The 27889-nt window shown below is 36.5% G+C and overlaps 1 protein-coding gene across 1 annotated transcript in view; it reads left to right on the forward strand.

Moving 5' to 3' along the window:
* Positions 1-239: 239 nt before the first annotated feature.
* Positions 240-27889, forward strand: part of LOC139965821 (uncharacterized) — a 52028-nt gene continuing 24378 nt past the window's right edge. Inside the window, exons 1-4 of the mRNA XM_071968574.1 lie at positions 240-543; positions 1925-2398; positions 23981-24122; positions 25831-26037. Of these exons, the coding sequence (XP_071824675.1) occupies positions 420-543; positions 1925-2398; positions 23981-24122; positions 25831-26037 (947 nt within the window). The 5' untranslated portion in view covers positions 240-419. The remainder of the gene's footprint in view (positions 544-1924; positions 2399-23980; positions 24123-25830; positions 26038-27889) is intronic.

The raw sequence follows: 27889 nt of genomic DNA on the forward strand, positions 1-27889 counted from the left end.
CCATAGTGTTATTGTAACAACTAAATCTGGTTATACTAACAAGCAGAAGACTAGTGCATTGAAGTCATCGAAACCTCAATGCATATTGCATTCTGGTTGTCTTGCTCGTTTGGCTTCCGCAAATGTTATGACGTTTTTGTTGACGTATATACGTCATACTACTGAACTGAGATTGTTTCTACGGCGAACGAGCAAATGCATTGCAAATGTACGTACTGCTTTTGTGAGTCGTTTCTGAGAAGTTTGAGAACGACTGACATGTGTAGTCTACTGCTAAACGTTCACAAATACAACCGGCTTTTCTAATGATAAGAAATGTCCAACCGAAGAGACAACTAAATCAAATATTTTCTGTACTAGCTAAGGAGAAAAGTACAACAAAGATGCAGTAGCTATTTTAAAAAGGGTGGATTGTTTTAATGATGACTGATTTAGTCCGAAAATCTAGTTACGATGGGAAATTTGCCGGTTTATACGACTTGGAACGGACACTCGGACGCGGCCATTTCGCTATTGTCAAGTTGGCTAAACATGTATTCACAGGTTTGTACGGTATATATGTATACAAGTATCATCTCGATTACTAGCCTACATACTGTGTACTGAACTAGGCTATACCCATTCAGCTATCACAGCCTATAACTATGAAGTATTACCAGATGAGTACAAAGATGTGTTATTTGTTACCTTTCACTTCAGACTTAAGCTTCATGTTATATAAACTGCAACATTTTACTGCCAAAGGCTACTGTAATTGAAAATGGTCATCCAAGAAAGAAAGATATCAACATTTCTGTCAGACAACCAAATCTTGATGAAAATATAGCAGTCATCCTTCGGGAGTTCGGGCTGAGCTAACAAATATGACACTTGGTGTTGTCTAATGAAGGCTATTAATATTATGAACAAAATACACAGGCTGTTCCACACAGGGCAGCTATAGCTTCTGTCTTATGTTGTAAGAGAAGTGTTTCGATTAACAAGCAATGTACATTGCTGTTTGGATAAACTACAAGCACAAAACCCCTATCAATGTACCCAGACCTTCACAGGGTGAAACACTCCAAACTTACGTGAAGCGTTTAAACATTAGAACCTTTAATTTTGTAAGTTGTGACTCCGTAGGCCAGGGAAGCCGTGATAAGAATCCAATTCTGCATATTGCAATGTTGCAAAGCAGAAGACTGTAATAGGGCTCGATAACGATGTGGCAAGGCGTTCGTGTTAGATGATTAACAGTAGGATATTCTTTAAGTAACTGGGACATTTTGACAAGGGTTTTGCTAGGTTTATTGAAAACACCACAAGTCATCAAATGGTATGAATTAATATACACTGAACCATTTTCTACTTGAGGTTGTATTTATCACTAATGGACAATGTTTTTGAAGAATTTTAGGAATGTCTGATCATTGGCTTTTTAAATCGCAACATTAGTGGTTCAATGGGGAATAGCTAAGTCCAAAATGATGGTTTGCATGAAACTTGGGTTCATTGCTAGAGCCGTTTATTAATGTCATATCAACTTCTTATTCCACTCATTGCTTGTCAATGACAGGTCATAGTACCTAAAGCAACCATGTTCATACAGATCATAACACAATTTTTCTTTCTTTTAATTTGATTTATTTGTTTATTTTTCTTGTACAAAGACCTAATTCTATTGGACTGAATCTATGTCATTGTGCAACTACTGTAAGTGCATTTAAAAAGTAAATGAAAGTTGTACAGTGCAGAGATCTTGCATGGTTTGTTAGAGAAATAATGACCCAGTGCTACTACAAAACACCAGCAACATTTCACCCTGCTATGGTTTCCACATGGATGTATTCTTATCTCCAGCTTAGTAGTTCATCCATATAAGCCGTAAAGCAGACTTATATTTCACAGGTTGTAACTATTGACCTTCTCTCGCATCTTTCAGGTGAAAAAGTTGCCGTCAAGGTGATCGACAAGACTAAATTGGATGAAGTTTCCCTAGCTCATCTTTTTCAGGAAGTTAGATGCATGAAATTGGTACAGCATCCTCATGTTGTCCGTCTCTATGAGGTCATTGACACCCAGTCCAAGCTTTACTTGATTCTGGAGCTTGGAGATGGGGGCGACATGTACGATTATATTATGCAACATGAGAACGGTTTGGACGAGGATCTGGCTAGCACATACTTCCAACAAATAGTACAGGCCATCTCCTATTGTCACAAGATGCATGTTGTTCATAGGGACCTTAAACCAGAAAATGTCATATTTTTCAAGAAACAAGGAGTAGTGAAACTGACTGATTTTGGATTTAGTAATCTCTACAGTCCAGGACAAAAATTAGAGACTTCATGCGGTAGTCTAGCGTACTCGGCTCCAGAGATCCTTCTGGGTGATTCCTACGATGCCCCAGCCGTTGGTAAGTTATTTACAACACAGTCATTGATTAATGTTTGATTTGAAAACAAGAAACTACTTGCAGTAACCTTTGCAGGAGGGTATCCGGGGCAATAAATTCAATTGACATATTAAACATGCTGTGTGAATCACTTGAATTCACACAGAATTGTTATACAAGTGTAGCAGATTCTTGCCAACAGAATCTTAGTATTAACATCACTCCTCTCCTACCTGTCTCCTGTACATCTGCACTTTTTTCTACCTGGCTTACAATAATTGGCGATATTTTGTACTGCGACCCCAGTATCCCATCATAAAACACTATTGAAATTTGTCAAATTGCTATACAAGTTCAAATATACATAACCGTATTTTTAATACACATGAATCGTAGTATCTATAAGGGGAGCAAATTCAGAAGACTTCAAAACTGCTACACAAAATTTGAGCACTAAACTACGGCCTGAATCTGCAAAAGCAGATGTGGTCTGCTATTATTTAGCTTGAAATGCATTAGTTCTGAGCAAAAATTTGTAATTTGCAAGGCACCCTTTCTGTTCATAATCTTGCTGGAATGTGTCCCACAACTAAACCATACTTAATGTAAATATCAGCTTCTGTTTGGACAATGTGCCATATTTAAAGAGAAAAACAAATTAAGCCGTTGTGCACATAATGCTGTACTGTTTTGGATTGCTTGGCATGATAGGCTATAGCCAGAATCACTGTGGAACAGTGTTTCCTGTTCACACTTTCGAGTCCTTCTACTGTTGTTGTAGCTCTTGCCTTAGTTCCTTTTGTTGTCTTGCTTGTCACTCACACCCCTTGATTGTAAACAAAGCTGATAAGACGATTTAGGCGATGAACTGTCGCAATGCTCTAGATGGCAACACTTACTACAAGCACAGTGCATTTACACTACAACAGGGGCAATGTCTAATCTTTCCCAGTGCTGATAACATTTGTTCATTCACAGTCCTTTTAGCATGAGAGTGATGTAAAGCTGACATTCAACCACTAGCAATTATGATAGTGCACTTTACAATACTTGTGAAAGCCCTACAGATCAGAGGAGGAAAACAAATATGAAAGGTCAAAGACCTTTACATGTGTAATACTTCACATGCCTTAAAAATCTGAATTGACCAAAATCCTGGATTTTTGTCTAGATGCAGTTTAGGCTTACACCTCCACTAACCCACATCTGGTATTGTATGGTTGCTCATTGAACATAGACCATTAAATATTGGTGATTAAATTGCATCGCGTGTGAAAAACTTTCTTCCTTAAAGTTCACTATATGAGATATTATGCGGTACTTTTGTTTAATGGATGACGATCTAGGCTGTTAATGTTCACACAGTAAGTAATTATTCTCTGAACAAGCAAATGTATCATGAAATGTTCAATTGCAAATTTTGTAATTATTGAGTAGTTGATACTCATTCTACTGTAAATGTGTCTATGTATTTAGTGCCACGGATATTAGATATAGTTCCTAAATATTTTTCACAAACTTGTGGGCAAGTTACATTACAGTTTTATTTTATCATCTGAAAAATGTCAGTTTTAAAGCCAAAGTCAGTGATTCGGGATATAAACGGAATGCAGTGCAGATTAAAAGCAGTGACTTTAAAGTTGAGTGTAACATATTTTTGGCCAAAAAAAAACAACATGTTTTCATTTCCAGTCACTCTCAGTATTCCAATGGTTATCCAGTCCGTAGTCGGTGGCGATTCCCAAGCAAAGAAATGGCAATGATATGGCACATGTATGGAATAATAATAATGGTGATTTATATCGCACATATCCACTCAGGAGGGAGATCAAGAAGCATGAAACTCTCACTGGGTAGAAATTTCTTCGCTCTTTTCCCGGTTGGTTTTCTGTTGCTAATTTACTTAAATGTAGTTGTACATAAAAAGCCAGATTTTTCTTGAAATCCCTTCCCAGTCGCTTTCCATGTTGTATGGTATGAAACTAGGGTGTGATCCTGGCTTACACGGATGGTATGTAAGGGTACTGTGGCTTCTGACTGGTGCCCCCAGCAAGGAAATGGCTATGAATAGAGATTGACACAACTAGGAGTTGTATACTATAGCTATGTTGGTAGAGTGCAAGGTTTGTAACCCTGAGGTCACTGGCTCAATTTTCAGTCTAATCAACAACCTTTTTGCTCATTTTCCCCCCATTGTTTATCAATGTTCAGTCAGTTTTCCATTGTCCATTTAGTATTATTGTCATGAAAAATTGGAAAAAATAGGAAAATTTGACTTTTACTCCAGTTATATCCAAGTGATACTTCACTAAGCAAGTTCATGAAGTAGATCATAATGGGCTCATGTTAGTGTAAAAAATATGAAAAATTGCTTTAAGGTGATTTCTTAAAATGGTCATCATAAAATAGACTAAAAATTACCTTTTTGTACTCATGGAAATTTAAGTGGCAGCAAACTCACAGAACAGCTCTTCTTTAATATCAGCCAATCAAACATTCCTTTTTGTCATCTAAACAACTACTAGAAAGAAAGATAATCTAACAAATCAAATTTCCTAGTTTGTACTGGTAGGATACAGTATATATATACTGTATATACTGTATGCTCCCTGTTCTCTTAACTTGAATAGTAAAGGATGTACTTTGATTGAATGCTTCTACGTTATTAGGAAGTTTTAATTGCGCTCAATGAAAACACATGTGCTAACATAACGTGTTGGAATGTGTCACTTGTCAAAAACTGATGGTTCAAAAACTTGCGCTGCATTGAATTTACAGCTAAATCAAAGTTTATTTATCATGTAAAGTCCCAGTCTCTCTTACTGTAATATTCTGGTGACATAGAGGAGATGTAGTCAATTTGAGAAGTAGAGGTAAGCACTGTACAGTGCTCACTGCATTCATTGTACAACTGTACTGTATCACAGTATAGTGAATTAAGCAGTTGAGTGTTCAAATTATGATAAATTCTTTCTCTCATTCTTTGTGATCTGTTGTCCTGTTTCTTCCCATTTCTCCCAATTTCTATTTTGTTTTCCGTTCTTTTCATATTGTATTTGTTCTTTTGTCCTGGAGGGGGGGGGGGTCTTTTTTCATCATATTAAGAAAGTTTTGAATCATGATGCTGTTGTAATGCTGTAAGTGATATGGTTCAATGCCTTAAGCTCGGTGACATTACAAACAATGATAGCTAGCATGAGAGAGGTTGTGGGTTCGAGCCCTGGCTGATAAAGGTAAGGTGTGATTCTTGTACAGAAGCATTCTAAGATGTTCCCATCTGAAATGGTCTTGCAATCAATGAATCAGACCCAGAATGAGTTAGAACTGTGTTTATTCGACAACCATCAGACGTGAAGTATGAGCTTAGTCCTGCCATTCAGCTCTTTCTCCGCACATGCATGGACGGCGGGCTGTTTAGCATTATAAATTAACTTCCTTCCAGTCTGATTAATGCATATTATTATCATTACGTCTCTTGTTGCCTCAGTCCATCTACCTCGACACACAGCGTGTGGATTGTGTGACAACATGCACTGAGCTCATATTCTTCTAAACAAATAAACTTGCTTGAGCAAATGGGCTTCTGTTTACCAGGACATGTTTCGTGTTTTGTACTTACTTGACTAGATGCAATGCAACATTTTAGCATTCAACACAAAGAAAAACGTTGAACTTGATCTGTTTTACATAATTTCATGAGCACTCACCAGTTATGGGATATTTATATAGACTAGTTATGGGATATTAATATAGTCATTGTTTGATTGTGTAAGTATGAGGTGACCCCAAGTATATCTCTCTAGGTGAAGAGCCGAAATCATATTGCCAGCCAAACTACTGCAGGTTTATAAAGAAATACAATGAATATAATAAATAGACGGTACCATAGTACCATTCTGAAGGAAACTACACAAAATATAGATTCTATCTAGATTTGTTTTAACGTTTTTCCATCGTTATTTCGATCCTGGCCATCGTTTTTGGATTTTACCCAAACCAGTAAGTTTTGGGGATTTCAGTTGCCAAAGCATGACTAGGACTGAGGTATGCTGCCTTGCTGTTTAGATGATCACACAAACCTATAAGTAGTAATGTATTTAATCTGCTGTTCTCAGTGCGTGGGAAACTCCTTTTATCATAACAAATAACTGGGGCAATACAGTATATTGGAGTTCCATATTCTTACTCTAGCTATACAAGTGCCATACTTTTTAACGTTGATTGTCAAGATCTAGTTTTTTCTTTGTTTGTAGTTTAAGGACAAGGTGTTATTGCAAAGCTTGCTGTTTCAAGTGGGCAGATAATTTTGTTTTGCCATAAACCTTCCAGATATATGCTTATCCCCAAAAGGCCTATTTTGAACAAGTAGTCTCCTCTAGTTTGATGTTTTCTTTGGGTGAACAGAGTTAATTTCAGGCTGAACATTACTTGATATTCCAGGATTGTTGAAGTGCATTACCAGAACTCACTAGTCTGTAGTGGTCTCCTTCCACTTTGAAGCTACATTATGTGTTTAATAGATTTATCTTAATGCTAGTAGTACCAAAGTTGACCATTAAAAGAAGGTTTTCACGTAGTCCACAAATATTGCACCACCAGGAATGAAATAATTATGAGTAAAACTCAAAGATATGCAACTGAATCATAAAATATTACATTAAGTTTGTGGGACATAAGGTTCATCTATTTTGGCGAAACAGCATTGGTAATTCGGGAGCAGCCTGATGGTTGACGACTTTAAATATCCCTAAGTTAGTTATTAAAGTTGAGGGTTATCCACAAGTATTACACATGAATATTTGATATAAGTCTGTGGTTCAACAACAGATCATCAACAATGTAATTTTCAAATTATGTGATATTAATGTACTAATTTTAATACTATACTAATTGCCTGTTGAACACAGAAATCGACTTGAAAATTCACCTCAATCGCTTAGAAGATATTTGATACAGGCAGGTAGAATGCTGTAAGCTTCAATGAGGATGCTATAGTACTACACACAGTGATGCATATATATAGAGATGAAAATATCTGATACATGTGTAAAAGGCTGTAAGCTTCAATAAGGATGCTATTAGTACCCACAGTGATGCATATATAGGGATGAAAATGTCTGATACAGGCAGGGACAATGCTGTAAGCTTCAATGAGGATGCTATAGTACTACACACAGTGATGCATATATAGGGATAAAAATGTCTGATACAGGCAGGTAAAAGGCTGTAAGCTTCAATAAGGATGCTATTAGTACACACAGTGATGCATATATATAGGGATGAAAATGTCTGATACATGTAGGGACAATGCTGTAAGCTTCAATGAGGATGCTATAGTACTACACACAGTGATGCATATATAGGGATAAAAATGTCTGATACAGGCAGGTAAAAGGCTGTAAGCTTCAATAAGGATGCTATGAGTACCCACAGTGATGCATACAGTATATATAGGGATGAAAATGTATGATACAGGCAGGTAAAAGGATGTAAGCTTCAATGAGAATGCTATAGTACTACACAGAGTGATACATATCTATATATAGATATCAAGATCAGCTCCCTGTCAAATAGTACATGCATGTTATATGTGTATTGCACCCATGATATGTATCTATAGACCACTACCTTACTACTGTAGTACAAACTGTATGTTTTAACAGTCGTGTGATGGCTAGCAGAACACTTGCATCTTCCATCCGACAATGAAAATTGATTGATCCTGATATTGCAGTGAACATGTAGGTTGAATTGCTAATCATGGAATAATTGAGTGGATTATTTTTTCAAGAGCTTTTTCCAAAGCCTAAAGTGGGATATGCTTACAGCCTTGAAGCAGAAGAAAATCAATGCTTTGTGCATGAAGTGGGTAGAGAATTCTATGATTAAAGAACTTGTCAAGTTTTTGAGATGTTTGGAAGAAAATGGATAACACCTTCTATTTTTTTGAAAGGAAAGACAATCATATGAGAATGAAAGTTGAAATATCAATTTGCCTAACTGAACTTTCTAGCTCCATTGTGGGATGATATCCTCATTATATCCTCATACTGCACTTCACTAACCTACTGCTAGGACACTGAATTTTTGCCTAGATATTAGATAATTTAACTGGTCAAGCTACTGCCTCCACTGTGATGGAATTTTAGTAAGGGTAAAGTAACTTTGAAAATTTCAACAAAATTAACTCAACCGCAGCTTTAAATTTAAAACATTAAATAAAACTTCACAAGTTACAGTTTACTTGACTCCTCACTTACCTGTCTCCTTTACCTACATACACCTATCTACCCTAGCTTATTAATTGGTAACATTCTTGCACTGTGCGCCCCCCCCCCCCAATGGCCCTATCTAAGGTCACTGACCTTCTTCCCACTCTACCATACACAAACATTCTTGTGGAGCTATTTTGAAGTCAGAAAGGAGTTTCTTCATCTAGTTCACCTACAAAGAATAACAAAGTATCCTTGAATTTTTCATGTTTTCAATTGCATGTATTGTTTCTTTCAGACAGGATCGCCCCTTACATGTAGGTTTGGTTGTATATGTACCAGTTGTGCGAAGTACGTGGACATTTTATCCTGCACTTGTTAGTTCATTTTCAAATGTTATCTTTTCACCAGTCTTCATTCTTTTTAACAAATGGACTTTCAGGACAGTTTGCCAAAATGTGACCAGTTTGACTAGGTTTAATAGGGAGGTGAGGAAAGTTGATATTGTAGTAAACTGGAGACATGTAACTTGTATCATCGCTCATAAATTACAAAAACCAATCAGATTTGGGTAGTAATACTGCATCCACTGTTTCAAGATTGAATGTTTGTAAGATTTACAGCCAACTTTACAAATAAATTTTGCGTGCATACAAACATTCATTCCATCTAATGAATCAAATCATATTTCATGAGGTCTTCAAAACGGTACGAAAGGATTTGATCCCTACGTATACTTGTTCATACCTAGGGACTTTTAGGGAGTAGCATTTCCAATTATTATAATTATTATCATTTTTATTAAACTCAATTAATGCTGTCTCTGCTAGTAGTAGTACCTTGTAGAACATTACAGAGTTCATTAATAATTGTTCACATGGAATAGCCTTCCTGAGAGTTTCCAAAAATGTGTCCCAAAAGTGTTTTGAAAATCTGGACTGTACATGCCAACAGTTGCATTGTTATCCTGCCTGTTTTTAACAGACATTTAAGAAAACGAAGGGTCAAACGAGACTATTATATTTGTCAATGAGGAAAAGGATACTATTGTTTATAGTTTAGGCGGTGTTTCAGTTTCATTAATTGGTGAAATTGGTGACCATCTGATACTTCTGGTTTACATTCGGTAGTGTCAGATTAATTGCCTGGATACAGATTTAGCCAGATAGAGGAAGTCTTGCTCCACTGTTCAGGTCCGTTAGTTCGTATGGACATGTATTGGTACTATGTATGTTATTTAACTGTGGATAGCATTGTCTGCATCCATGATGTTATGTATTGTACTTCCTCATTAAGTAGTAATGTTCTTGTTCAATAAATAATGGAGTAAAAGCTATTCTGCTAGTACTGTGACCCGTTAAACGAATAAAAGAATAAAAAAGTCTTGCATTATGGATAGAAATCATTTAGATTTTTCATAAGATTGGTTGAGCTATTGATGGAGATTTGTCAACAAAGCTCTTGTACACTGTTGTGTGGTCAACATTGTTTTATACTGTACAGTGTATAAGATAAATACACAATTAGCTGTCTTCAGATGATCTTTAGACTAACAAGCCCGGAATTTTAGCTCTAATTTCTACCCATAACCATAATTTTCATTATCATCATCAGTACAATGAGAGCATCCCAAAGGGCATAGCGCTGTACTTGAATTAAACCACAACATATTGTGTTCTGTCTGTCTGTGGATGTGAATAAATTAACAATTAAAACAGAAAGTGAAAATAAACAGCTGCTCACTATGAAGCCTTTGGTGTGCATGAGGCAGTGACCCCTATTAAAGTTCATGTGAGCTGTTCACATACACATATTGCACTGAAGTGTATGTACAGTTTAGTAGCTGAGTGAACCCTTTGTCCATTGCTCCATGCACGGACACCACCATGTACAATTAAATAAACTAACATCTACTGTTTAAATTAGTTGGTCAGTGACATTGTTCATGAAGTATGCTTGATATTGTCCTAGAATTTCTTTAGGATGTTTGAGTACCAGTAATAACAAGCAAGAAGTTTCCACAATGGACACTATTGGATATGAAAGTCTCTGAAATCACACAGTGTACAATGGCTCCATACATTGATGTCTACCCTACACATAGTTAATGTGAAGGTATATCACGCTAAGTATTGTATCATGTGTGTAGATTCATGTCACATGTACTGATAGTCTTAGTAACATTCATTCAGTTTATCACCGTACTTATCCTATTTGAACAAAAACAAATGTTTGGAAGTGTTTCAATTCATTAATTATGCACTAATGAAGATTTATGTAAATAATGAAGAAGAAAAAATCTTACGGAGTATTTCATGTCTTTAACGTCTTCTGATTGTGTTTGATGAGAGTGGAATCGGAGTTTGAATTATTAATACTCTCTGTGGTTTTGATAAAAAAAATGATCAGAAAATGGGTAAAGAAATGACAAAAGAAGCAGCTTTTAATAGCAGATTGGAAACCTTTAAGCTTTAAAGAAGTTTTGCACATGCCTGACTACAGTCTCAATTACATATATAGCCATTATTTACTGTAGTCTTGCAGCTTCTGTATCCCCGAGTGATGTAAGATTCCTGAATAGCGTGACCTTTCCATCTTTCCGTTGTTTGGGGAAATGAAAAAATCAATAACAACACTATAGCATGCTGATGTCACATTTTGGTGTTAAAACTGTTGGACAGAGGAATTGCATACATGTACGTACGTGCACACAGGTGTTAAAGGATTTCTCTTTTTTTAAGGAAAAGTTCAAATAACTGAAAATGATTTTGCTGGTTCAAATGAATTCATAATTTGTAACTGGATTCACGTAATTTCACGATGTGCATATTTATAAGTATCATTTTGCTTTATATATTAAAGTTGCACAAACTTGTGTTCGATAATTTGGAAAGGAAGGAAAAATACATTTTCATCAAGAAAATGATTTTTACTTTCTTAAAGCATCATTTTGGTTTGACTTTGATAAATCTTGGGTGCTCTGTTGATAGTAAAACTGCATAACAATGTAGTTTATTTAGCTTGAATTGTAGAAATTCATTCCAAATAAGACGAAAATAACAGAAAAGACATGTTATTCTTTCTAATTTACTCAACATTTTCTAATATACTCAAGTTTGTGTGCAATAAATGCGATATCAACAAAATTGTTGTGTGACAGAATTTTCAGAACTGAAATTGGAATGGAACCTTTTCTTACAAAGTATGTTATTAGTTTTCGTTTAGATGCAGAAATTCTAAAAAGATGCTTTATTTGTTCCATTGAATGTTATTTCCTTTACGTTCATCTCTTCCATGTTTAACTAGTGTTAGTGGAAACATAAACTGTTGCTAATTCTCAAGAAGCAATGATACGTGCCAAGTGGCAAGACAAAGAGGATGAATTTAACAGGACTCATAAACTCTCAATGTTCAGTTTATTTTATCGAGAACTGTTGCCAAAAATTCAGCAAACGAAAAAGATGCCAGAAAAAAATTGGAGGGGCCAACAGGAAAATCTTTTGTTTTGCCTTGGGTCGGCATATCCTTTCGCTGGCCTTGTTTGAAAGCTTTCACAGTCAGTTAAAAGCAGCTCTTAGCCTTTGCTTGTCAGTTCATAGAAATACAATAGATTGCAAAGAATTAAACTAAGGCATCCTCCCACATCGTCTAGTGTCAAAGAAGTTCAGTTGCTTTTTTATTTTGAAGGGACTTCCAAATTTTAGTTATTTTCTTTTTCTTTCTGTCTGGTCTGCTTTCTTATGTACAGTATATCACTATTTTGTTTTTGTTTTCTAAATGACCAGTCTTTAATTTCACATCTTTATTGCATTGATAATGAAGTGATTGAAATGAGTGGAATTGGTAGTGAAAGTGGGGGGAAGAAAACTGCAACTGCATAAAGCAACAATAATACAGCTTGTCGTCATATTACATACTGTACATCTTAAACACATTGTGTAGTATACATGTTACATATATAGTATACTTGAATATATGCAGTGTGCAGTTGCAATATACTTAACAGTGTTGTAAGTAATATCACTATATTGCTAGTCTTGACTGCCATCTCTACTGTTTATAATTTTAACAATAGCATAGTTTGATTGGTTGGTTGGTTATATATGAAAGGATATTCCCCAAAGTTTTGGTAAAGGGTTTTTCTCTTTACCCATGCACTGGTAAACAGGCTAGTACCATGTTTGTCATCGTGCCAAAATTTTTTTGTATTTGTTTTTAAAGTGGTACTATCCTGAAAACAAGGTACAGTATGGCCATAGTGCCACGTAGGGACAAAGTTATCTAACAGCTATGCCTCCCCCTTTCCTCCTCATCCCCCCCCCCAAATGAAGAGCCCCTAAACTAGGTAAATCACCTGAGAGCGTGACATACTTAGCATGAAGATTTGAACAACATCAAGGCCTATGCGTGTATTGGCATTTGGCACATACCTGTAAAGTTTCTAATTTAATACTGTTTCCATCTAGGAAATTTAAGCTGCCATTCATGAACAACTGCATAGGCCAATCATATCAAATTTACTTTGTTCCTCGCTTACCTGTGTCCCAACAACCTTAGCACTCGTTCTACTGCGCCTAGAATGAACTGGTAACTTTTTAACACTGTGCGCCCTCTATAACCAGCCCTTCCAGTCAATGCCCGCCCTTCCTTCTCATTCTACCATCCAAAGTGCCAGCACCGTGCGTTTTTTGTCTGGATATTTCTTTAACGTAATACGTACTAAACTGTGACCTTGGATCTTAGTTTTTTCATCCATTAGATACTGAAGTAGATTACCAAGTTTACCATAGACCAATGATATCAAGACAGCACCTTTTTGTAAGGCTTTCTCAAATCTCAATTCAGCCCACTGCTCTTAGGTTACTTTGCTTCCTCACTTACCTGTTTCCCCACAACCTCAGAACTCTTGTCCTATTGTGCCTGGAGTGACCTGGTAACAGTATCACAATGTACACCCTCAGCTACCCGCATTCTACCACCCAAAGAGGTTGTGAGGAGACAGGTAAGCTTGTCCCTTAGAAGCATCCAAAACCCGGTAACATTCAGGATTCTTAGCACAAATTTATGAACTAGTTTTATTTTGTGGGTAATCTCACCTATATATAAACAGTAGTAACACTTTAACCAAACATAATCCCATTCCCCCTTTTCTTTTTTTCTTTTTTCTTTTTTTAGGATCTGTTTGGTTCTGCTGTTAAGTGTACGTTGAATTGAAATAAATATATATATGAAGGAAATTTGATGACATTTCAAACTGTATTGTGTTCAATCCAAGTTGTTACTTTACTAGTCATTGTCACAGTATGATAATGCACAAGAATGTTATAGTTTCATCCACCATGTGAAATGTTTTATCAATCAAATGAAGCATAGATCCATGTTTAATAGTTTTATATTGATTGCAGAAGTTCCATGTATGAATCGCTATGGTAAGTTTGTGTTGAATCGGTACATTTGTCATCTGCTGAGCTCCACAGGTTCAGTTTCAGCTGTACAGCACTAGTGTAGATCATGCAGCATTAATGTGGATTGAATTTGGTCCCTGACTCCCTTTACAGATGAATAAGTGTGAGAATTCATGCATCTAATACTCAGAATACTTTTAATATCGATAAAAGCAAGCTTACTTTTGTTGCAGTTTATTTTATCTAGATACTAGTAATCAACATCTGTGTAAACTTAGGCTGCAAAGTTATTGTACAAACACAGAAACAATCTGAAATTAGTGAAAGAGCAAAACAAGAAAAGAAATATGGATGATTAGTTATTGTAGAAAATCAAGAATTTGTTTTTGTTTTTTTGTCAGCCACGACAGCTCCATAGCTATAATGTTTCTACCATGCGTATAAATACCGAAAGAAACTTAATTGCTTTAAAGCACACACAATCAGCGTTATAATTGTACAAAAAATTGTCTGTTCATATTTTTTTAAGTCAATTGAGAAGTCATGCTTGAAATAAGTAAAAAAATATGACTCATGACATTTACAAAATTTTAGCTCAAGAAAAAATAAAAGTTCATTCTGTTGATAATCTTATGTTTGACTTCCATTTTCCTTTCTCTTATAATGTTGATTTTGTTCTTTTCAGTACCTGCATTCCATCCCTTCCACCTACTTCTTCAAAGTCCATTCTCCCTACTCGTTCTTGTCCCCCACCTTCCTAACTTATTTCTTTCCCTTTCCCTTTCTGCTTCTTATGCAACTCCCCCCCCCCCCCTTAACACTATAATAATAAAGAAAACAAATGTAATCAATAAAATATACATAATAGTGTAATTGTGATTTGATCTTGATTATGTCTGATCTTGCCACACAGAAAACTTAGGGAAAGTTCTCATCAATGTGTCATTTGGCATTTTTTTGGCTGTTTTAATATCAAGTACTGTACACCTTTTCTAAATTGGGCGAAGAAAGGACATGTGTGGCATTGTGAAATTTCAGATGTTGCGTAGACCTGCACCTGCCTATGTCCGTTTGCAGTGGGAAATTATGTGGAATAGAATTTTAAACTGATCATAATATTTTGGATGGCAACATTTTCTAAAATCAATTTGAAGTAATAATACTGAAAGAGTCATGTGTATAATTAATGTTATTGGATGATTTCAGGTGTCATTTGCTATCCTCCCCCCCCAAAAAAAAAACATGCACAAGGGTCACATAATCTTTACTATGTAAAAAGGTACTTTACTATTTAAAAAGGTACTTTACTTTGTAAAAAGGTATGATGCTCCTTGCTAACCTGTCTCCTCACAGGTCTTACCTATCTGCCTTCCTGTCTCTTCACAAAATTCATTGGTAATTTTCATGAAGTATAGAAGTGGAACAAGAAGCTTTAGTTTCCTATCTATTATCATCCTTCACCCTTTAAGATCTCTTGGACCCATAATGTACTAGCATACATGGTATGTAAACTCACATTTAATATGTTAGGTACATGTCAGAGTCATTTGTGCCCTTGCGTGTGTGTAGTTTCAATAAGTGTAAAACAAACTGTAAGAATCTCATGCAACTCTTTCTTTCCATGTCACTTTTTCTTTGCAAATTATCTGTGTAGCATCATTTACTGCAAATTTTGACTGGTAGCTGAGTGCCTCTGCACCCTACTGTTTGATTGAAGCTACAGATATGCACCTAATGTAATCTCTTCTATTCATCTGTCTGTTCTACCTAGGTCCTTTTCTAGATCTGCTTTTAAAACTAAGCAGGAATTTGACTGGTTCTTGTATGAAAGTGTAACGTTGAGTGTCAATAGACTGTAACTCCGCCGACACGATGCACTCCACTCTGATGAATGGCATTGCGACAACCTTTCTCCCTGCCTTCTAGTTTTATGGTTTAATGACTGTAACTTTGATGCTTCACGTAAAATCTGGTCGCTTAGCGATACATTGCGATGGCTCAAAACCGAGGCACTATGCTTAAGATTTCAAGAGCATTGAGATCCTAGCCCACTCGTAGCAGCAGTGGTGTACTTTCAAACTAATTGTTACATGAGGTATCATTGCAGACAGATAAACCCTCATGATGACATGTGTGGGTGCCTAGAGGTGTGAGAGCAAAGTCCTATATCGAGAATTGATGGTCTGCTTAGCATATAATTAAATGGATAAATTGGTCTTCTTAGCATAGTATTAGATGGATAAATTCACTGGGATTGTGGAAGTACTATGTGAAATACTGTTTAGTACTGCCACACAGACATATATGTACAATGTAGTATTCAAATTGTGGTGTGGTGAGATTGGTGAGGGGATTGTGGAGACTAGGAAGCTTGTACCTAATGACCTATTTAAAGATCCCTCCCCCTCCACACCAAAGAGGAAAGTGTTCCTTTATTGCCACATGTATTGTGTTATAATGTAGTAGCAGTAACAGGCATTTAAATATTTTGTGAATATGTTAGTTCAGGTATATAACACCACTTTCACAGCAGATAAACAGATTATTTTATACAAAACATTCTGGATAAACATTAATGTAATTGGTGTGACATCATCCTAACAAAAAACTGGAATATCACAAATATTAATACAAGCTTACAAGTGGGACTTACTTATGGTACATTGAGAGAATAGAAGGATAGCTTGTTGACACAGAAATGGGTGGACTGGTGACAAAGTGTTCAAATGTTGCAATGTTGAGGAGAGGCAGTTAAGTAGCAATTTATTTCATTCCTCTGTTACCCTTCTGCTATACATACAAACTCTGATGTACCCTTGCACACAACAAAGTCATACATACATTACACCAACACACACAAACAATGTTCTCTCAAATCCCATTAGCAAAGTCTTCAGATTTTATCATTGATTCAGAGATTTAATGATTTTTCTTTCCTTTTGTGTACATTGTAGTAATGCTTGGTAATATAAAGCAGGTCCATTACACAGTCAGTCCTTCAAACAACACATCTGTCTTCAGCGATAGTCATCCCTGGGAAAAAAGCTTTTGAATGGCTAACCTAGGCTAACAATGGATTATGTAATAGTCTTTGTCCTGACAGCATTAATCCCTTTTATAACCTATTTTTAGTTGTCCACTGTGTGTCCATTGTGTGATTTGGAAGTGTCACAGCTAACAGATCATTAATATAACTGTTGCATAAAGCTAATGGGATTTTATAAATGAAAGGTTAGTAACTGTGTGAGGGGAGAGTGAGATAAGAATACAAATAGCCTACACAATTATTGGAAGGTGGGAAAAGGATACAGGAATTAAAGGTATCCATGTACACATCCTTATAGGTATGCAGCATTATTATTTAAACAGGAAATGCAGCTGATCCTACTGTACTGAAAGAATTGTAGCATGAAGCATCAATTACAGTATGAAAACAAGGACTTAGTCAAAGGCAGTCTATATCTTATAAAGCTAGTTAGTCAAAGGCAGATATCTTACAAAGCTAGTTAGTCAAAGGCAGATATCTTACAAAGCTAGTTAGTCAAAGGAAGATATCTTACAAAGCTAGTTAGTCAAAGGCAGATATCTTACAAAGCTAGTTAGTCAAAGGAAGATATCTTAAAAAGCTAGTTAGTCAAAGGCAGATGTCTTACAAAGCTAGTTAGTCAAAGGCAGATATCTTAAAAAGCTAGTTAGTCAAAGGCAGATATCTTACAATGCTAGTTAGTCAAAGGCAGATATCTTACAAAGCTAGTTAGTCAAAGGAAGATATCTTACAAAGCTAGTTGGTCAAAGGCAGATATCTTACAAAGCTAGTTAATCAAAGGCAGATATCTTACAAAGCTAGTCAGTTAAAGGCAGATATCTTTCAAAGCTAGTTCTAAGTTAAAAGCAGATATCTTACAAAGCTAGTTAGTCAAAGGCAGATATCTTACAAGCTAGTTAGTCAAAGGCAGATATCTTAAAAAGCTAGTTAGTCAAAGGAAGGTATATTACAAAGCTAGTTGGTCAAAGGCAGATATCTTACAAAGCTAGTTAGTCAAAGCCAGATATCTTACAAAGGTAGTTAGTCAAAGGCAGATATCTTACAGAGCTAGTTATTCAAAGGCAGATATATCTTACAAAGCTAGCTAAGTCAAGGAAGGTATCTTACAAAGCTAGTTAGTTTAAGGCAGATATATCTTACAAAGCTAGTTAGTCAAAGCAGATATCTTACAAAGCTAGTTAGTCAAAAGCAGATATCTTACAAAGCTAGTTAGTCAATGGCAAATATCTTAAAAAGCTAGTTAGTCAAAGGAAGGTATATTACAAAGCTAGTTGGTCAAAGGCAGATATCTTACAAAGCTAGTTAGTCAAAGCCAGATATCTTACAAAGGTAGTTAGTCAAAGGCAGATATCTTACAGAGCTAGTTATTCAAAGGCAGATATATCTTACAAAGCTAGCTAAGTCAAGGAAGGTATCTTACAAAGCTAGTTAGTTTAAGGCAGATATATCTTACAAAGCTAGTTAGTCAAAGCAGATATCTTACAAAGCTAGTTAGTCAAAAGCAGATATCTTACAAAGCTAGTTAGTCAATGGCAGATATCTTACAAAGCTAGTTAGTGAAAGGCAGATATCTTACAAAGCTAGTTAGTCAAAGGCAGATATCTTACAAAGCTAGTTAGTCAAAGGCAGATATCTTACAAAGCTACAGTAGTTAGTCAAAGGCAGATATCTTACAAAGCTAGTTAGTCAAAGGCAGATATCTTACAATGCTAGCTTAGTCAAAGGCAGATATCTTACAAAGCTAGTTAGTCAAAAGAATGGACCAGCAATTGAGGTATTATATGTGTGTTATTTATTCATGACAATTTATGTAGGGCCACCAACATTTCTGGGAGTATAGCTGATTTTGTTTTTCTTCATGAAAAAGAACCTGAAGTAAAAAAAGAAAAAGAAATGTGTTAATTATATTAAATGTTACAAAAAGAAATCAGGTCATTCTGTTTGAAATTTAGGAATTATCTAAATTGATTCATTAAGTCCTACCTCAGCTAACTTTGTTCTTAAAAAATTATTAAGAAGCAGCTTGATTATATATTATGTTTGTAATTTAAGTAATATCTTCTGCAAGGTAAAAAAAAAAAAAAACCCTTGAGCTAAATATATTGTTAGTTTCTTGCAATAATACCACAATTATAGATAATGTACTATAAGAAAAATGGTACTTATAGTTTGTAAGGAATATTAAAGTTTGGAATAACATAACTGTCATCCACAGATGAACCCAGGAGAGTCCAGTATGTAGACAGAAATACCGACAGAAGTTGTCGTTGTCAAAGGAAGTTAAGTGGGGAGAGGGGAGTAGTTAATATCTACTTTGAGTGGGAGTTGTCCCCTGATGAGACTTTTATTAGTGGATGTAAATACAATGAATGTAAATACAATACTTTGTAGGCTCCTTCTGTGGAAATTTGAATGTTGTTATTAAATGTCAGATAAATGACTATTCCACCTCACACACATATTCTCTCTGCTTTAAAATGTACCATCTTGAGTTTGGTACGTAGATTCTGGTAATTTTATCCAACCTTAATTCCCAGAACTAGAACCAAAATAAATTGGCATTTGATTCAGCACCGACATCGATCATGGATCATATATTCACCAAACCAGAAAGTTATAATTAGAAAGAACCAGCAATTCTATCAAATTCTTAGAATTTTCCTTGCACAGACTCTTTTCAACTTTAGTATTTATCAGACCTGTGCAAAATCAAAATTTTGGAAATTTACCAAGGTTTGAAGACTTTATCTGAACAGCATTTGAGATGGATATTGAGCTAGTCTTAGTGGTCGAGTTAATGAATGACATCGTTTAATTGGATTTTTATGGCGCCTTTGATCAAAAGTTTACCTAACGTTGCAAGTCATTATAGGTGCTCTAAGTAAAGGTTACATTACAAATGGTGCACAAATCCATTGATAATTCAACATAGTGGATGTACAGTACTTTAGCAGGAAATTGTTGAGCTATTAGTATAATATTAATAAGGCATTACATTATTCAGTGGAGAATAAGTGGGGATTTAATAAATCGATATTTACATGTTGAATGGCCAGGCAATGTAACAGTCAGTCATGATTTGTGTTATGTGTGTACATGTACACATGTCACATGTATGTAACTAAATGTAATTGTGTTTCTCAAACATCGATCATAGAAAAACTATGATTCTCTTTAATACTTGTTAATTCATACTTAGTAAAGATTCCTAAGTCCTATTGGTCCATTCAGGTCAGCTGACCGTGGTTAATCCTGTGAGTAACGCACGGTAAAATTACTGGGCATCACTTTAATAAATCTTTGGTTATATGTAACCAAAAATGTTCTGTTTTATGATTTTTCCCCCACACAAATGGTAGTGTATGAATATACAGGGTTAATCAATGGTCTAGTGTGCATTACTCACATGATCAATGCACTCCGGGTGTTAATGCTATCGATGGATGCACTCGGGCTCCGCCCTCGTGCATCGCTTGCATTATCCCCCGATCGTGCATTAATCCTATGAGTAACGCACGCTAGACCGTTGATTAACCCCTTATTTAACAGTATGCAGTTATCATTCTGGTGTTTACAGTCTTATCTAGGTTGAAGCAAGATATGGTGTTTGTATTCCACATGCAGCTACAGAGAAATGTCTCATAACTACATGAAATTGTAAAAATGAACATAAAAAGGACATGTGCGAGTTTAGAGAAACTGTTAAACTTTTGATCAAAGTCAGTGGGAGGATCAGTATTGGCTTACTAAATGTCCTTTTTATAGTTTTTGTTGTATTCTATGAATACCAACTTTATTCCTATGTCACTAATTTTTCTTTGGCATGTACCCAGTTCCCCCTTCCTTGTACTTTCTACAACATGCTTGTATAAGCGGATCGTGCAGTCATGCAAAGATCTTATGTTTGGTTAGTCCACATTCCAATTATTGTATTTTTTTCCATTCCTTTTTTTGCTAGTAATGATGTCCAGGCTTTTCCGTCAAGCACCTCACTATTTAATTGGATTTGCTGTTTGACTTCTCCCCTTAGAAATGTTGAATTTTCTTTCAGCAAAATAATTTGGTTTTCAATTGAAATTAGTTTGGATAGACGGGAAGTTCTCAACCCAACCGTGAAAAAAAGGAGAAAAAAATCAATATCCTCTCATCTACTTTTGATTTGGAAAAACATGTTTTGCTTTAAGTTGGAGAAAATTTAATTTGAAGTGAAGCATGAATTTTCTTATCTTTAGTATTTCTTCTCTGAATATCCTTATGGAGTTTATGTCTGACTCTTGACTGAGGTATCTTATGTTGTGAGATCAGCATACAACTGGCATAAACCATATCCTTTGACATCATTTTGTTAGGCACCCTGTTAAAGGTACAGTACAGTAGAATGCTGAGGGGCTGCAGCATTCTGTAGCCAGGCTGCGCAGGAAAATGATCTTTTGTACTGTGTAGTTACACACTGATGTTCTGTAGAGATGATCTATATTGTATGATATTGGTTCAACACATTGAGTGGATCAAACACTTGTTTGCTACATTGGTGGTAATACTTCCTCAAATTTACTTGACCACTAACTTTTGAATTGTCTTGTTGCAATGCTAGTTATAAACACAATCTGTTTTGGTTCAGTGAGTTCTGTAGGTCTTATTTTCCCTGTCAACTAAACTGTTTTGCGTTACCATGTTGGTACTATTTTCTATTGAAAGAATTTTGTCTAAACATTGGGACAAAACTGAAAAATGTGTGATTTGTAGATCATAACATTATATCAAGCACAAATGTAAGATTAATTATTAAATATTTCAAAATTGTCGCACCTTATTCCACATCATCGTTCCTGTATAATGAATTCTGTTAATAGAGAACAGCGAAGAAAATTTTCCCTCCCAAGAAATGTTTTTTGTGTTTGTCCATGGTGATCCTCCAGAGAGTTTTTAACCTTTTCCCTCCCTGCAAACTACATTTATTGGAGAAGAAATCAAGTGAAGAGACACTTGAGTTTATCCTTAGGGATACCAAGACTTGGAACCCTGAGCAATCGTAATGCTCATAGTACATGCCACATAGCTTGCATGAGTTTCATAATAAGGTAAGAGCTGGCCTTAATAATAATAGTAGTAATAAGGAAGCCACTTAATGCAGTCTAATGCATTGCATAGATCTGCGTCATGTTCTTAAGAATATTTAGCTGTATATGCAGTACCCTGTCCTGTAATGTTAGAGATAAGGTGTAAGAGACATACTGCTTAATGAATGCTTCTCTGTGAACTTCTTAAATTATACAGTTTACAGTACTATCTATTTGTATCTTTCCCAGCTCCCTCAGAAATAGTAAAGTATGTGGCACTAGATAAGGAAGCCACATACTGCTTGATGCATCTGTGTAACTTCTTACAAACAATTCTGAAATCTTTTAATATGTACCTGTCCTTCCTCGGAGTACTGTACTTATAATAGTGAAGCCACATACTGCCTAAAACATCAGTACAAACTTCTTCAAAATATTCATGTATTTATAGCTGTTCCACTAATCTACCCCCCCCCCCCTCCAATAATTATGAAACTAGGTTGGACCATGCAGTATCTTTACATAACACCTCTCTTCTAATAATTCCTGTTATTTTTTATACTGTTGGTTGTTTGTTTCTTCCGACTGAATTTTGTTCATAAACAATATCGGAAGAATTAGAACTTTTGATGTTGTTATTTTATTTATAAGGAATTTTTGTCAATATATGGGAGTAATACAGTCAAATGACTGGTCATGTGACTGGTCAGGTGGTAAGGGATAAGAGATTGTGCAAACGGCTGTAATATTTAGTATCATGTATACATTGATAACAATCTAACAAATAATCATGGAGTTAGAGCTACAGTATTACTCCCTCATGCAAGCAACATGTTTTTAAATTTCACATTTTCCTTTGTGTAAAAACTTGATTTCAGTTGTCAACTTTATTTGATAAATTTACATCCCCAGGATACTAGGAAATGGCACAGCCACAGACTATGTGATACAATCTTGGAAAGTTGCCTGGTCTAAAAAAAAATTAGTTTAAGTAATAATGATTAAATAGTAATAATAAAAAATATATATATAGAAAAAAACACATACTGTACTTTGTTGTAGAGTGCAAAGTACTTTAAGTACATGGAGACAATGTACTTTATATGGATATTAATCTACAAATGTTAGCCTACAATATTACAATGTACTGTGTGGTACGTGTGATAGCTGTAATGTTTATTGAAGTATCTTGCACACATTACTAGTTTAGTGTGCAGTTAAATGTTACTGATAAGGCTCTGTGGAGTCTCACAATTAAACACACCACTTCAACCGCCAGTACTAACTTATAATTTGCTAACAAAATAACCAATTAATTTGTTTTCTTGCTGCATTTTCATTCATCAGTATGTAAGTTGATTGCTTCAAGTTTCTTGAAGTGGGCAGGGGTGGCTTGGGTGAGGGCAGGGCAGGGGAGGAGAGGGGAGGGTGATGTTGAAGATGATTGCATGAACTTACTTTTCTCCTCTCATACGTGTCCCCAACACAGATTCCTGTCTACCTAAACTTTATGGTTGGAAAAATGAGGAATTTTATGGAATTATAGAGTTAGGAATACACAACCACGGCAAGAAGAAATAAAACACTACCTATTCAAAAAGCTCTGTAACAGTAGTCCTCCCCCAGCCCCTCCTTACCTTCCCACCCCTAAATAATAGAATTGTCTTTGAATTGATTTTGACAAAACACAGCAGTGCTGCATTTCTAAATTGTGAGAAATCATCATTAATATATGGTATTAAAAGGTAAATTTTATGTTTTCCGATGTCTGGAGATGGGGTACATGCTTATACTCATAGTTTCTATTGCTTTGCTCCTCAATTAATGTAAGAACAACTGATGAATGTCCAGTATTAAACAGTTGTTTTTGAATTTTTCAGATGTCTGGAGTTTGGGTGTGCTCTTGTTCATGTTGGTTTGCGGGGAACCTCCGTTTAACGAAACCAACGACAGCGAAACCTTGACAATGATTATGGATTGCAAGTACCACTTGCCAGAACATCTATCAGATGAATGTAAAAGGTAAGAATCATTTACAGTCCTCATTGACTTCTCCCCCCACCCACCCCTCCCCCACCACCCCTTGCAAGTACCACATGCCAGAACATCTATCAGATGAATGCAAAAGGTAAGAATCATTAACAGTCCTCATTGACTTCTCCCCCCACCCACCCCTCCCCCACCACCCCTTGCAAGTACCACATGCCAGAACATCTATCAGATGAATGTAAAAGGTAAGAATCATTAACAGTCCTCATTGACTTCTCCCCCCACCCACCCCTCCCCCCATTGCAAGTACCACTTGCCAGAACATCTATCAGATGAATGCAAAAGGTAAGAATCATTAACAGTCCTCATTGACTTCTCCCCCCACCCACCCCTCCCCCACCACCCCTTGCAAGTACCACATGCCAGAACATCTATCAGATGAATGTAAAAGGTAAAAATCATTTACAGTCCTCATTGACTTCTCCCCCCATCCACCCCTCCCCCACCACCCCCTTGCAAGTACCACATGCCAGAACATCTATCAGATGAATGTAAAAGGTAAGAATCATTAACAGTCCTCATTGACTTCTCCCCCCACCCACCCCTCCCCCACCACCCCTTGCAAGTACCACATGCCAGAACATCTATCAGATGAATGTAAAAGGTAAGAATCATTTACAGTCCTCATTGACTTCTCCCCCCACCCACCCCTCCCCCACCACCCCCTTGCAAGTACCACATGCCAGAACATCTATCAGATGAATGCAAAAGGTAAGAATCATTAACAGTCCTCATTGACTTCTCCCCCCACCCACCCCTCCCCCACCACCCCTTGCAAGTACCACATGCCAGAACATCTATCAGATGAATGTAAAAGGTAAGAATCATTTACAGCCCTTAGTGACTTCTCCCCTCCCCACCCCCCCCCATTGCAAGTACCACATGCCGGAACATCCATTAGATGAATGTTCTGTAAAAGGTAAGAATCATTTAAAGCCCTCATTGACTTCTGCCCTCCCTCCCCCCGCCTCCCCCCCCATTGCAAGAACCACATGCCGGAACATCCATTAGATGAATGTTCTGTAAAAGGTAAGAATCAATTAAAGCCCTCATTGACTTCTGCCCTCTCTCCCCCACCCCCCCCCCCCCATTGCAAGTACCATGTGCCGGACCATCTATTAGATGAATGTAATTTAGGTAAGTATCAATTAAAGCCCTCATTGACTTCTCCCCTCCCTCCCCCCCCCCCCCATTGCAAGTACCACATGCCAGAACATCTATCAGATGAATGTAAAAGGTAAGAATCATTTAAAGCCCTCAGTGACTTCTCCCCTCCCTCCCCTGGCACCCCTCCTCCAAGGCTACCCCCACCCCAGGCTTACCTTTCTGTCATACTGTTGGTCCCTTGTACTATTCATCTCTGACAACTTTGCTTTTAGTGCTTTTTTAGGGTTTTACTCCACTATTGTCTCTTGTTTTTGATTCCTACACATTCCGCACAAAGGCAAATGAACGATTGCTTCTCATTATACTGTAGGTCTTGAACGATTGTACAAACATGGATGTATCGTTATGTAGCTAGAAGATCAATTATAATGAAACATTGTTTCTCCACCTGTTTGGTCTCTTTGAAGCATTTAAAATGTCTTTTAGATTGCCTATTGTAGCCTAAGCCTAATTCTGTACAGTAATCCCTGTTTGTTATCAGTAAAACCTCACGCTTCCCCTTTTTCACTCTCAGTCTGATAGCAAGAATGCTGGTGAAGGAACCGGCCCGGCGGCTCACCCTAAGTGATATCGAGAATGACCCATGGCTTTCACAGGCTCAAGATGACCACACATACGTAGAGCCATTCATCACACGAGAAGAAATCGGACCTCAACTCCACGATAATATCATAGACACGATGGTGAAGGGGGACGTCGCGGACAGACAGAAAATTGTGGAGTACGTAAATGTTTTAAAGATTCTCTGAAAAATTGCATGGTTGCTAGATGAAAAAGATGGCTTGATTGATAGTAATGAAAATCTGGAGTTGGAAATGATTGACCAAGAAAAGAGAGACTTTAGCTATAGTTTGTTCTTCTCTTAGGTAGGTACAGTAGGCTAGATGAGCTACAAATGAGAGATGCAATGCGAGATTGCATTTGTATCAAGTTGGCTCTGACAGTTACAGCACTCACATGTGTACCTATGTACATATATCAAAAACCACAAGGGGCAGTTAATTATTCCTGTGTATAAATATAAATCAATGAATGAGATAATATTATGTTGTACAGGACTTATAGAGCCAATGTTAGTAATCAACAACCTCTAAATGGATAGGGCAGTCTTGGGTCAACTTTATTCTGGACTGATGAAAAAAAGGAACATATTCTTTTATATTGTAGCTCAACATTGTGTTTGTGATTTCTACGACCTTTTTGTGAAATATTGATAAAGTCAAGATTGTCATGGTTATTAAACATATCTAGGTCAATATAGGGTGATATCATATCTAGAGGTGTTATGTCATATTTGCACAACAGCAACCAAATGTTTTGGTTTGCAGTTCTTGTTTTGACCTTGGATTGGTTATTAGGTAAGCTTCCAAGTTAGCAAAAGGAGATTCTGGAATAGGTGCTGAAAGGTTACTAGGTTATTAGGCTAGATAAACGGGAAGGTGCAATAGTATGGATGAAACAAGTAAGTACAGTAGCATCACTTGTAAATATAAAAATAAAAAAAGGGGGTCTTGGAATATTTTCCTTTTTGAATCTTAAGTTTGAACACAGCTTAGCTTGAACACAGTACATGACTGACTAGAAAGGTCTGCTGGCAATTACGATTTTGTGTAGAAAATGGTACAACATGCGGTGATTAACTCTTGTGCAAGGTGTAGTGACTTATCCGTATGGACATTACCCGAAGGGTCATTGTTTGATAGCACCATTTAAGACGATATACATGCCAGAGGAACTGCAATGGTCTGTATGTCATTGTTAAATTGTGTAAATAGGTCAACGGTCCTCAAACTGGGTCGCAACCCAACTGTGTTCAGGTCGCAAAGCATATTTGATGGGTTGCGTGATCATTCCAGAATCCACAGGAAAAAAAGGTTAACTTATATTTGTATTAATAATAAAAAGTTGTATAGAGTAGCCCTCTGTGTTATGGAAACAGAGCCAACCATTGCACCAGGAGCCATATGCCTGAGCCATTGTAATGATACATGTCCCCAAAGGAAAGGTAGTAGGGGGGCGGGATGGCAATAATAAATGTCACCAAATGGAAGTTAGTAGGGGGGATGAACATCAATGGGGTCACTGCCCTAAATTAAAAATACATTGCAAGGTTTAAAAGGTCTAGATCATTAACACTCTGTTAGCATCTCTTGTGCACAGTGTAATTACCACATTCTAAAAGCACTTGTTATTGTTCAGAAAAAGTCATCCCTGATTTAAGCAAACTAAATAGAAACTGGCAACAATAGTTTGCACCAGTTTCCCTTTTGGCACCAAAAGTATCAAATTCGGATGTTACCTCGGAAGTGGCAACCAGGAATTGAGTACAAATTTCACCATGATGTTCAGAGTATATTTCTAGTCACCAGGATAATTTACCTGAGTATACTAGTCAGAAGTTGTTCATAACTAGTGAACAGAAATCTCAAAATATTATCGTCATAAAGAAGTTGTTAGTCATTCCATAGAAGATAACAATTAGCAACCAGACTATATAGACTAAACTCTGCCTGTGAATTCTCCGACCGAAATTCTTCTAGATATCGTGAACATGTTTATTGTATTCAGGCAAA

This window comes from Apostichopus japonicus, chromosome 3 (assembly GCF_037975245.1).
Source record: "Apostichopus japonicus isolate 1M-3 chromosome 3, ASM3797524v1, whole genome shotgun sequence".
In the NCBI taxonomy this organism is placed as follows: Eukaryota; Metazoa; Echinodermata; class Holothuroidea; order Aspidochirotida; family Stichopodidae; genus Apostichopus; species Apostichopus japonicus.